We start from the raw sequence: 13,383 nt of genomic DNA on the forward strand, positions 1-13,383 counted from the left end.
TAGGGACTTGAACCCCATGCCAGCAAGCTTTGCAAGCAAGAATCTTTAACCTCTGATCCGTCTTTCCAGCCACTAAAGCAGCTGTTAAAAATGTTCGTCTAGCTGGGCCTGGTAGTGCACAGTCCTGTAATCCCAGCCACTTGAGAGGCTGAGGCAAGAGGATCAAAAGTTCAAAGCTCGTCTGGGCAGCTTAGTGGGACTCTGTCTCTTGTCTCAAAATTAAAAAGTAAAGAGAGAGATGGGGTTGTAGCTCAGTCGTAGAGCATTTCACTGCTAGCATGGGGCTCTATCCTCAGAACCACAAAAGGAAAAAAAAAGCTCATCTGAACACAACTTCCACACCCCTTACCACACTTCCACCCTTACCCTAAGTAGTGCTGTTTCTGGCATGTTCCCCATCACGCTCTGTACATTGGACACTCTGGCTGCTTCTCTGTTGCTTTCTCTGTGCAGTGCTGGGGACTGGAGCCAGGGCCTTGCGTCCTTTCCCTGCCCTGACCTCCCGTGTCTCCTGCTCTTACGGCCTTGCAGGTGGGAGGCAGTGGACTGTCCTACGTGGAGGGTTTTGGACCCCAACTCTCTGAATTCCTGTCCTCCCTCTGCCACTGCTCAGCAATGCGGTGTGACACTAGGCAATTTCCTTATCATCTCTGCTTTTGTACCCACAAGATGCCAGTAATAATAGTATCTGCCTTCGTGGTGGCTTTAAGGGTTCACTGGGTGAGTTTTCGCAATACATTTGTTTGCTTGATTGTTTGAGACAGGATCTCTTGAACTTGTGGCAGTCCTGAGAGCTGTGTTTCCAGGCATGTGTCACCATTCCCGGCCTTTCTCTAACACACTTTGAAAAGAGCCCATTCCATAGCAAGTACCTGTACTCTTTTTTTTTTTTTAATTTGTTTTTCGAGGTAGGGTCCCACTCTAGCCCAGGCTAAACTGGAATTCGTTACATAGTCTCAGGGTGGCCTCGAACCCATGGCGACCCTCTTACCTCTGCCTCCGAAGTGCTGGGATTAAAGGCGTGCGCCACCACGCCTGGCTGTGCCTGTACTCTTAGTGGTTACTGATGTCATGAATAGAAGTGCGTAACTATGGAATTAGATGGGACTACTATTAGAATCATATTGGTATGTTATTCCTTGTGTGGCTCTGGGAAAATCATGCTATACCTAGAGGCTCAGTTTCCACATCTGTCAAATTGGTGTCTAAAGCTCTACATCCAAGGAGGCTGATCTGCAGGCTGGGCAGGGTATGTTAGCAGATGGTCCCTTTCCCTACAGGCCAAACCCACCTGCATTGCCCTTCGGACAAGAAACCTCTTGAAGGGAAGCTTTTTGTCTTATCCAGGGCTGTATCCCCAGCCACACTGGTCCTGACACATAGTAGGTGTTCGAAAATACTTATTTTCTGAATGAGTGAGCTAATCATAACAGGGACCATGCTCTGTCCATCTTGGATCAGCACAATACATACCATCTCACTGGAAAATGTGTTCATGAACAGAACAGATTTTTAGAAATGGCTGTTGGTTTGTGTTTCCAGTCCCACTTGAATTTCTGACTTAAACTGAGAAAGATACTGTGATGTGAATTGGATGTGTCAGCTTGGCTGGGCGGAGGGATGCTCAGATAGTGGGTAAGACACCATTTCTGGGACTGTCTTGGAGGGCATTTCCGGGAGGGTAGGGTTGACTGTGTGGACTGAGTGAAGATCTGGTCTTACCATGCGTGGGGCACTGCCAACTCACAAGGGCCCACACAGAGCCAGAGGTACCAGAAGGGCCCAGGCAGGTTCCCCATCTGTTCTAGCACATCCGTACTCCCTGTTCTGGGTTTGTCACTCAGCGCTAGGTCCACACTATTGTGTCTCCATCTCCAAGGTGCTGGGGCTCTGAGTTGGCCTGAACTGTACATCCGGTTTGCTTGGGGCTCCAGCTTCAACCTGTAGAGTGTGGAACTTCTCGGCCTCCATACTCATGCTCATGTGGGTCAACCCCTTGGACTAAGTCTTTCTTTTTTGTAAGTGCTTTTAAGTGCTTGTGTGGTGGGTTTTCATGTGCAGCATGTGTTCATGTGAGTACAGGCACATGTGTATGGACATGTGGAGGCCAGAGAACAACCTTTGATGCCATCCTCAGGAACACCACTCACCTGTTTTTGTTGTTTTTTTTTTTAATTTATTTTTTGATTTATGTATTTATTGCACAGAGAGAGAGAGGGAGGGAGGGAGGGAGGGAGGGAGGGAATGAGAGAGAGAGAGAGAGAGAGAGAGAGAGAGAGAGAGAGAGAGAGAGAGAGAGGAAATGAATGAGCATGCCAGAGCCTGTAGCCACTACAGGTGAACTCCAGATGCATGTACTACCATGTGCATCTGGCTTACATGGGTACTGGGGAGTCGAACCTGGGTCTTTAGACTTCGCAGACAAGCACCTTAACCATCTCTCCAGCCTACTGTTGTCTTTTCGGGTTAGGGCCTCTCTCTAGCCCAGGCTGACTGGAATTCACTCTGTAATCTCAGGCTGACCTTGATCTAACGGCAATCCTCCTACCACTTCCTCCTGTGTGCTGGGATTAAAGGCTAGTACCTCCATACCCAGCCCCACTTGTTTTTGAAACAGGGTCACTTATTGACCTGGAGCTAACGAATTAGGCTAGATTGGTCAATGAGCCCCAAAGATCCTCCTGTCTCTACCTCCCCAGTGCTGAGATTACAAATGTAGACCATCACACCCTGCGCTTTCATTTTTTTTTAAAAAATATATTTTATTTATTTATTTGAGAGAGAGAGAAAGGGGTACAGAATGGGCCTCCAGCCACTGCAAACAAACTCCAGATGCATGCACCTCCTTGTGCATCTGGCTTATGTGGGTCCTGGGGAATTGAACCAGGGTCCTTTGGCTTTGCAAATGCCTTAACTGCTAAGCCATCTTCTCCAGCCCTCATTTTTTATTTTTAATAAACTTATTTATTGATTTATGAAAGAGAGAGAGAGGCAGATATATATAGAGAAAATGGCTGCACCAGGGCCTCCAGCCACTGCAAACGAAGTCCAGATGCATGCACCACCTTGAGCATCTGGCTTTACATAGGTACTGGGGGATTGATCCTGGGTCCTTTGGCTTAACTGCTAAGCCATCTCTCCCACCCCACACCCAGCATTTTTATGTGGGTACTGGGTGATCGAACTCAGGTCCTCATGCTTGTGAGGTAAGCACTTTACCGACTGAGCCATCTCCCCAGCACCTAAATCTGTTTTTATATATCCTGTTGGTTCTGTTTTCCTGAAGAATGTTGACTACAACAGACTTATCCACTGATCCCAAATCTCTCTGAGCCTTATTGTAAAATGGGGCTATTAATAACATCTGCCGCCTAAGATTATTCTGAAAAGTAGAAGGGATGTATACGTCCAGCACCTAGAAAGCGTTCACTACCACGGCCTTCCCTGAGCCTCGCTTTCCTCGTCTGTAGGTGGGTATCCCCTCACTGATTCCGGGCAGTTACAGACGTGAGCAGGCCACAGGGGCTCCGTGTCTGCTGGGACACAGTACGTCGTTAGAAAGAAACCGAGGCTGAGAAGAGCCTGGTGTACGTGAGTCTCCAGGGACTAAAGGTTGGGCAGGAATACCTCAGAGTCTCAGAGAGCTTGCTAGCCAGATGCAAAGGCCATGGTGGGGGAGAGGATCCTCAACATTCTATTGGGTTGAAATGTACTTGCAGCCATGGGCTCTGGTTCTGTAGCCAAGGCCCTCTGTGGCCCAACTTTGCCCCTCTGGAACTGGTTAGAGACCCATCACAGCAAGCACTTGGCTCCCTTCTGGATCCTACCTACAGAGGCCCCCTATGCTCAGTGGGGAACCATGCTGGCCAGGGCTCCAGTAAATGCTAAGCCCTTGTCTGCTTCTCCGAAGACAAACCAGTCGTTGGCTGTGCCACCCAGTGGGAAGCATGGGCACGAGAAATCTGGGGGAGAGGAGGCGAGGCCAGGTCTCTGGGCTCCTGCATCCAAGGGTCACACGCTTATCTTTGGTGTTCATAGGTGGCCCTAGGAACTGACTCCAGCCAGTCATACTCACAAGAGACTGAAACATTTGAGATAGAAATTTACATTTAAACTAGGTGTATTTGTGGGCTTGGGAGGGACTTTTTTTTCCATCTCCAGTGACCAACATATTTGCACCTGTTACCAGAGCAGTCTTTCATTTTCAGTTGAAAGAAATTTATATGACAGGGGTATTTAAATGTCAGGAGTGGGTGTGCTGTCTGTGGCCTGGCCAGGGTTAGAAGATGGCTAATTCCCAGTGCTTCATCCCCAGTAGGCCTCAGGAAAGAAGCAAGATTTATGAGGTGAGAGCCGGCCTGGGCTGCCTTTTCCATCGGAAGAGTCCTCCCTGCAGTATTTTCTGTCTCGTCAACGCTGAATTTCATTTTAAATTGCAGCTGAAAGCAGATATTTTCCCTCTTGCCTATTCCACCTCTTAATTTGTCTCTCCCTCTGCTGTTATTTGTCTCTATAAAGTGTTTTGCATGAAAGACCCACACAGCATGATGTTGCTGTGCCCTGGGAGAGGATGAACAGCAAGGGGAGACACAGACAAAGTCCAAAGAGGAATGCCAGGCCTCTGGGGTTGGGTCACACGTGCCAATATGTCCATATGTGTGTTTGAGAAGGTACCTGTGATCTTAGTGGCTCTCTCTGTGTGCATGTCAGTGCTTTTAAATACTTTATTTGAGAGAGAGGCAGAGAGAGGGAGAGCGAGAGAATGAAAATGGCATGCCGGGGCCTCCTCCCACTGCAAAACAAACTCCAGGCGCATGCACCACCTTGTGCATCTGGCTTTACTTGGGTACTGGGGAATTGAACCTGGGTCCTTAGGCTTTGCAGGCAAGTACCTTAAGTGGCAAGCCATCTCTCCAGCCCCATGTCAGTGTTTTGCTAATACACAGATGCCTATGTTTACGTTGGCATAATTGCTTGGGTATCCATACGGAAATTTAGTATGTTTGCATGCAAACACACATCCACATGCCTGTCTCTACATGTGGGTATCTAGGTACATGCATATCATATGGCGTATGTGGTGCGTGAACAGGTCTAGGTTGGTCTCGCTCCTTGCTTCTGGGGCTGGGGCTGTCATCTCTGGCGGCCCCACCCAAGGGCCTTGGCCTTGTACTGAGTTGCGGGAGCAGTGATTTGCATGGGTCAGTGCAAACACTGCCTTAGCCAGTCCCAGCTGCGGCTACAGCTCTCTGGTTTGGTTCGGTCACCCCAATCCTCCTGCCTGCCAAAGTGGCACCGCCACGACTTGGCATAAGCTCTGAGCATCCCAGGGCAGCCTCCAGGGTGCAAGGTTGCCAGCAATTTGACCATTTCCAGCTGACCCTGAGAGGTGACAGGGTTACCCAACGATGGGCAGAACCTTTCCAGACTAACCCTGTTCCCGGTCCTTTGGGGAAACGGGGAGGGAACCAGACCCAGAGCAGCGCGGGCGGAGGTGGAGGGGTATCTCGGTTGCTCCCAGTCCAGCAAATGCTGGGCACAAACCAATGGGCGATTGTGGCCCAACGGGGATCCCTCACGAGGCAGCCAATGACCTCGCTCCGCTCTCCACCCCGCCCTCGCCAACCCCGCGCAGCTGGACCATTGGCGCTGGTGGGATGGGGGAGTGTGCGCGGCGCTGGCCCTTTGGGGGGGAGGGGGCGTGGCTTGGAGTCCCCGCACGTCTCCCCACCCTGGCCCGGCTCTTGGCACCGGCTACCCAGAGACGCGAGGCTATCGGCGGCCTGGCTGCGGTGCCACCGCCGCCAGTGGTGGAAAGGCCGGACCGCGGGGTGCGCGCAGGTGGGCGTGGCCTGAGGGCGTGGCCCGGCGGGAGGCGGGGCGGCGGGCGCTGTCGCAGTGAAAGCCCGAGCGGCGGCGGCGGAGGCGTCCGGGCGGGTGTGCGCGCGTGTGGGGCGCAGGCTCGGCAGCGGCGGCGGCGGCGGCTCAGCCTGCGGCGGCCCCGTCTGGAGCGGCCGCTGCGAGGCCGCCAGCTGCAGCGGGGGAGGCGCAGCCGGGACTGCGCGCGGCGCGGAGCCGGCGGGGGCTCGGGAACAGGTGATCCCGGCGGGAGCCCGGAGCCCTCTCCCGAGTTGTCGGGGCGGGAGCTGCAGCCCGCCCAGCCGCGGGGCTTGGTCGAGGGAGGCACCGGGCTCTGGACCCCGCGGCTCGAGCATCTTCTGCGCTCCTGGGGAAGGGGGTGGCGGAGTCCTCTCCCCCCCCACCACCACACACACACTCCCACCCCCTTGCCCTGCAATCTCGGAAGTGGTCGCTCGCGCACCCCGACCTCTCCCCGCGCTCCGGTGCACGCTCCGCCACCGAGCAAAGTTGTGGACGTGTCCCGATCGCCGAGCCCGGCTGTTGTCGCGACCCGCCCGGGTGGGTGCGCGCGCTCCGGGAGCGGCGCTCCCCCCTCCCACCCCCGCCAGCCCCGCCATCGCCTCGCCCCCCGCAGCCGGCCCCCCTCTGCAAACTGCTTCTGAGGCTGAAACTTTGGGCGGCGGTGAGCGCGGAAAGGAGGCCGAGGGAATAAGGACGTTTGCCCGGCTGGGGCCTGCGGGAGCCCCTGCGCACCGGGAGCCCTTGCGCACCGACAGCCCGGGCGCCGCGGACGGATTGTGACGGTCCCAGCGCGGGAAAGCGCACGGGCACCGCCGACTCGGCGCTGCGGGGAGCGGCCGGAGGAGGGGGAAGGAAAGCTGCGGCGCTCGGCTGGTCACTGCGGGCCCGGGCCCCGAGCTGTACCGCCCGGTTCGCCCGGGCCCCGCCGAAACCGTGGTGCTCCCGCACCAGCGCGGGAGGACTCGATCCAAACTCCTTGAACTTCCGGGACGGTCCCCGAACCGGTGAAACTCGGGGTGACCAGCCCTGTTCAGGGACCCCCTCCCTTTACCTCCCCGACCCCAGGCGGCACTAGTGCACGCCTTTCCTCCTCGAGCCCCCCTGCGGTCACGTGCCTGGCCCCCGAGGACCTCCGGGATCCCGGGAGGAGCTGACGGTCCCCAGCTCGGGGCCAGGCCACGATGCTCATGAGGAAAGTGTCGGGCTTCGTCCCGGCCTCGCCGTGGGGGCTGCGGCTGCCGCAGAAGTTCGTCTTCCTGCTGTTCCTCTCGGGCCTCGTCACCCTGTGCTTCGGGGCCCTCTTCTTGCTGCCCCACTCCTCTCGCCTCAAGCGCCTCTTCTTGGTCCCCCGGACCCAGCAGCCCGGCGTGGAGGTGATGGCCGAAATCACTGGCCACCAGCCAGCCCAGGAGCAGGAGTCACCTCCCAACCCGGCCCCCGCGGCGCCGGCCCCGGGTGAGAACAACCCCAGGAGCCAGGCCGGTCCCCGCCGTAGGAAAGGGTGGCTGCGGCGCACGGGCCCCACCGTACACCGAAATGAGGTCCAGGGAGAAGACACTTTTGACTTCAATGCATTCCGGAGCCGTCTTCGCCACCCGGTCTTGGGGACAAGGACTGATGAGAGTAAGGAGACCCAGAGCCTAGTGCGAGCCCAGCGGGAGAAAATCAAGGAGGTATGTACGCATCGTCGTGGCCCCCAAAGACCTTGGGTTCCCATCCGTGCATTTCCCCCTTCCCAGCTCGTTTGCACCTGGACTACTTGAAGCCCTTCAGACCCTCCCCAAACTTTCCTTTCTCCTCCCGGTATTCTTCTATTCCCCGCCCCACCCCCACCACCCACGGATTCAGTACCTGGTTCCCCACGCTCTCCCAACTGTTTTCTAAGTACCGCGCGCTGACCGATTGCACAACTGGAGCTCCATCTACCAATGGCCTTAACCTCCAGAATGATCTTTCTTGTTGAGCCCCCAGCCCAGGTGAACTCCACTCTTTTCTGCACTCCTCCCTCCCTCCATGGCTGCGTAGGAAGACTAGAGTTCAGGTTGCTTTGGTGGGTATTGCCCACTGCGTGCATTTGTAGACTCGGCGGGAGCCCCTGGAAACAGTGTCTCTCGCTGTGTTTTCTTAAGGCTTGACTTCCCCCCAAGTCCCAGTAGGATCTGAAACCCAGGATTTGTGAGGTACTTGGTGTCCTGGCAAATATTTTGTAATCCAGTCAGCGCCCTGCAAACCAGAGATGTTGTGCATTTCCTGCTAACTGTTTCTGTGGCGCTTTGGAACCATTGTATGTAATCGCATGTGATGCAGGAAAGCATGATCAGTAAGGCCGTAGTAATGTTACAGAAGTTCTGAGGTTATTGGCTTAATGATGCCGGTCTTAGACTGACTCCCTGTAGCCATGGGGCGGCGGAGGGATTTAGAAGGATCACTTTAAGTCAGGGCCTTAGTTTAAGGAATCAAAAACAAACACAGCCTCAACCATGGCTTGGAGACAGTTGCCAAGTGACCACTGGTCCTGGAATATTGTGCTCCACCCCAGCTAGAGGGGCCTGTGGAAGGTGTGCTCAGCAATGCGGAGGGGGGGCTGCAGTGACACTCCCGGGCCACGAGGGGGCTGTGGGCACAGCAGTGGGCCAGGGTCTTCTCCCTGGAAAGGAGAGGGCGCTGTCCCCTTCCAGTGGACTCCCAGGGAAAGAGCAGCACCGGTCTGCACTTGTGGCTGTGCTGTGGGAAGTCAGCAGGCCTGTTACGACTTCTAAGGGGAGAAGGAGACAGGGGACTGGCCGGTTTGGCTGTCATCTTCCCTCTTTGGGAACTTTCTTCCCAGCACCCACCTTGCCCTCATTTATATCCACTCATAGCCTGAGCTGAGTCCTGTTTGAGACGGTAACTAGCAGTCACAGGAGACGCAGTCAAAGTCAAGACAGGAAGCCACACACAAGCTGAGTCTGGTGTGTGCGTATGTGCTCCGGAGCCCTTCTCAGTTTCCCAAATTCTCCATGGGTTCTCAGAGGTTAATAGAAAGCTAGAACTTGGAGGAGCTAAGCAAAGGGCATCATTTCTCCCCTTTTTTGTTAAGGGACTTGTGTTATTCCAGTTCCCCCAGGCCACCTGCAGCTCCCTTTGTCAGAGCTGCCTCTGACTACATTAGTTCTGTCTGCTCTTCTGGACCTCCAAAGCAGGCTACAACTCCCAGTGAAATTACACGTAAATGGCATGCGTGCTGTTTTTCATGGGATGTCCAGCGCTGCCACCAGGTTTTCCAAAGGATCCCTGAAAGGGTTAAGCATTAACTACTCTTCATCTCAGAAGAGGTGCAGTGACCCACTTATGAAAACCTGGGTTGGCACTGGGATAGGAGGGGTAGGTTGGCTGGAGGGGATCTCACGCGCTCTCTCTCTCTGTGTCTCTGTCTATGTGACAGTCTTAATTGCCAGCAGAGGCTGGGGGTGTCGACTTTCTCAGTGGCTGGGGTTGGTAGGAGGTGTGAGGACTCTGCTTCGCAGGTGGGTGTGAGATGATACGGTGGGAGGAGGCCTGCGTTGTTGCCAGGTATCTAGAGTGGTGGTGTGTCGTCTTCATACATCCCTGGTTGTAGCTGGAGGCATGCCCGCAGTCACCTGCAGCTGGTATTCCACAGCTCCTCCTGCTAGGTGGGAGACGGCAAGCTCGCAGAATGGAAAGGGCAGCCGTCTATTTGCTATTTCACTGCTACGCTTGGAAAATCTGCGGTCTCTTCAGGCTTCTTGAGTTTGACCCCATCCCCCAGCAGCCTGAAAAGTGGGGGTGGGGCTTTTGACTTCGACTTCCGCACAGTTATGGTCCCCGCCATCCCACCTGAAGAATAAGGCACACGACTACTGCTGAGTAAAGGTGTCTTTATTTCCTTCTTGTTCCCATTTCTCTCTGTGTCATGCCTGGGGTTAGATCACTTTAAAGGTGTCTGTTTTCCCAAAAAGGACTGTGGCATTTGTCTCTGGTTTGTTTATTTCTAGACATGGATTGATTAGACCCAAGGAGCAGAGGGGAGCTAGCATCAGATAAAGAGGGCCCTGTTCTTATAAGATGAGATTAATTTTTTTTTTTAAGAAAGTGAAAATAAACCTGGAGACAGAATCAGAGAGGGTGATAAATGAGAGTGAAGGGCAGCTGGACACCCAGGCTCCGGACCAGCTAAGTATATTTATGAACATCCTGCCTTGAGATACGGACATGGGCATGAGGCGTGTGCTGATAAGATAGGCTGAAGCCGCAGCTTCTGGGCGCATGTGCATCAGGAGGCGTCTTGTTACTCCAGCCATGTTCCTCACCCTCCGGTTTTGGAACCTTGGAGAAAGCAATGCGGTGGGCAGGGCTGGCCCAGAGAACAAGGTTGGCCTCTTAAGTGTCTTGTCCCCTCTCCCGCCTGGGCCTTCCTGTAGGATGGGGTGAGGCAGAAGTGTTAGGCCGATTGTAGACACTAGTGTCCAGTCCTGGTCTCTGTGTGGACTGCCAGGCTGGTCAGGGCCACCTGAGCATGTGTTCTCAACACATCTTCATTGAGTGAAGTCAAGGGAAGTCATGTGGTGGAGTTTATGGCAATGAAAGTCACTGTTGTATCCCTAGCTCCTGTCCACAAGTTAGTTATTCAAATTCTCATTCACTTAATCAGTCCTTGAATTCAGGTTGGACTTAGGAGATGGGTTTGAGCAGCTCCCCAGCTTGAGCTCATGGCTAGAACAGAAGGGGGGCAGGCTTGTTAGCTGCCTTCCCTTCCAATCATGTAGGAAATTGGTGTCCTTATCCATAGATAGATTTTTTTTTTTTTACAGATTCAAGTTCAAGTTTTTCTCACACGTGACAAGAGTTGAGAACAGACAGCTTGTTAGGGGTACATCCCAATGAAAGCATCCACACTGTCCCAGACCAATAATGGTGGGTTGCAATCTGGAAGACCTCAGTGGTCCCTGCTAATGAAAGGGGCATTCGTTGAAGAGAATCGGGCTGGAGAAACGGCTCGGCGGTTAAAGGCACTTGCTTACTTTCGAAAGCCTGATGGTCTGGGTTTGATTCCCTAGTACCCACGTAAAGCCAGGTGGACCAGTTAGCACATGCATCTGGAGTTTGTTTGCAGTGGCAAGAGGCCCTGGCATATCAATCCCCCCCCCCTTTCTCTGCTTGCAAATATCAGTTAAAGTGAAGCAAGTGGCCGAGGTTCATGAGTGCAGGATACCAGTGTTGGGAGCCTCTAGTCCACACGGTGCTTCCTGACCAACTATAAAAGGTCCGTTTCTTCAGGTTAAATATGGCCTCATTCCAGAATGCTTATCTGGGTGCTAAAACAACCACTAAAGCAAACCCGCATAGATGGAATTTTACCACCTTCCTTGTCCACTTGGACTTTCATGTATCATCTTACCCAGCATTCTTGTTAAGAATCCAGCCTGGATTCAAGCTCATTAACTTTGACCTTGGGAAAAAAATTCCTGTTTATGACTGGGCTTTGGTCTTCGTGATCAAACCTAGAGGCCAGCATTTAGGGGGCACTGTTCCCTTCCTCACATCCATCCTTCCATTTACCGTCTGTGTTCGGGGCCATGCTAACACCTACATGCAGACTGGCATTTAGTTGGCCCAGATACTTATGAACAGCTTCATTAAACATCTATAAATTCGCACTTAAAGGTCGCTGGTGACTGAGGTTGGGCCTTCACCCCAAGGGCACCTGGGATTCTAAGGAGTCTGAGGAGGAACAACAGTCAAGTTTAGGGACTTAACAGTTTAGCCACCAAAGAGGTCCTTTAATATTTCATTTTTATTTATTTATTTTAAAGAAGGGGGAATGAATAAGCACACCAGGGTCTCCAGCCATTGCCAACAGACTCCAGCTGCATGTGCCACCTTGTACTTCTGGCTTACGTGGGTCCTGCTAGGGAATCGAACCTGTGTTCTTTGGCTTTGCAGGCAAGCACCTTAACCTTTAAAGCCATCTCTCCCCAGCCTCCCTGCCACCTCCCCTCCCCCCGCCAAGAGGTCCTTTAGAAGTAGCATAATTTTGCAAGTGTGAGGCTAACTTGAAGGGAGTAAAATCTTTCATGCCTGGATAGCAGGTATTTGGAGGATGCCTTCAGTTGTCCCCAAATGCCTGTGGCTTTGGCATGATGTGCCCCAGTGCTCTGACCTCTGTGCCTGCTCCCTGGGTATTACTGGCTGTGATAGAGGATGATGTCTGAGTAAGTCATCTTGGCAAATGATCTTTGCTCCTTGTTAATGGGCTGGCTCGTTAGTCATGTGTGGTTTCTCTGTATTTCTGATTTATCATCACTGGTGCCAGGGACATGTAGGAAAATTAAAAGGTGTTGTGTTTCTTGTTGCATGTGAATCTGAACCTGTGAGATGCTGGGGATAATTAATATTAGGAATGGCTCAGATTTAAATAGCTTCCCCTTGAAGAGCTCAGTTGTAAATCTCTTGACGCTCCAGTTCACCTCCTGCCCTGCTCCGTGGTTCCTTTAACTTACGTGGAGACAGGCTGTAATAACTGGACAGGTCCCTTGGGAAAGCTTCCTGTCCTAAGCCCAGCCACACACCTTTTCCTTGGAATTGTGCGCTAGTTAGAGCGCACTCTGAACAGTTCCTTATCAGCCGGCCAACTAAGCACCTGCAGGTCGGAGGCTCTGTCCTGCCGTGCTGGTTGACCATCCATTTGAGGAACTGGGCATTCTAGGAGCCATTCGCTGTGTGAGCCTCACACCCTTAATGCTATCTTTAGGGTTATACAAGAAACCAGGGAAGTGATGCCTTCAGAAAGTCAGCTGCTTATTTCGCCATATAGTTATGGGGGGAGAGGGGGGAAGAACACAGATTCCCTGAGGTTTTCAGAGGGACGGATTTACATCCGTGTTCACAAGATGCCTTTTTCTAGCTTTCCCGGAAGACTGAGCCATTATTCTACCAAAAATAAATATTGTGATATATATTAGGCATGTTTTGCTCAGAGGGTCTTACATCTTTTCTCTTATTGAAAGAAATAAATCAGGCTCAGATTACCGAGCCCCATGGTGGTGGTTTGAATGTGAAAGGCCCCCACAGTCTCACGTGCTTGTGACCAAGTCTCATACCTGATGATGCCCCACCAGTGGAGCCTTTGGAAGGTGGGGCCTTGCTGGAGGAAGTGTGTCACTGGGCAGGGGAGGGCGAGCCTCCCCTGCTGCTCGGGCAGACTGCTTCCTTCCCCTTTTGATGTAACAAGATGTCCTGCTGCCTGCTTATGCTATTCTGTCCCTCCTTCTGTAATGCTTCCCCTCGAACCTGTAAGCTAAGACAAACCTTTTCCCCCCACAAACTGTTTCTGGTCATGTGTCTTGTCCCAGCAACAGAAAGCTGACTGCTATACCTGTCCAGGGAGGCTGCTTGGTAATCTCAGTGGACACTGGGTCATGTGGGTGATGGCTCTGGCTTGGGGAAGGCATCTGTCTGCATACTGAGTTAAGGGTGAGCTAGAGGAAGGTGGAGGAAATT

The 13,383-nt window shown here is 53.1% G+C and overlaps 1 protein-coding gene across 1 annotated transcript in view; it reads left to right on the forward strand.

The window, feature by feature from the left end:
• Window positions 1–6,796: 6,796 nt before the first annotated feature.
• Window positions 6,797–13,383, forward strand: part of Man1c1 (mannosidase alpha class 1C member 1) — a 170,623-nt gene continuing 164,036 nt past the window's right edge. The window contains exon 1 of the mRNA XM_045150753.1: window positions 6,797–7,556. Coding sequence (XP_045006688.1) covers window positions 7,065–7,556 — 492 coding nt within the window. The 5' untranslated portion in view covers window positions 6,797–7,064. The remainder of the gene's footprint in view (window positions 7,557–13,383) is intronic.

This window comes from Jaculus jaculus, chromosome 5, assembly GCF_020740685.1.
Source record: "Jaculus jaculus isolate mJacJac1 chromosome 5, mJacJac1.mat.Y.cur, whole genome shotgun sequence".
NCBI lineage: Eukaryota > Metazoa > Chordata > Mammalia > Rodentia > Dipodidae > Jaculus > Jaculus jaculus.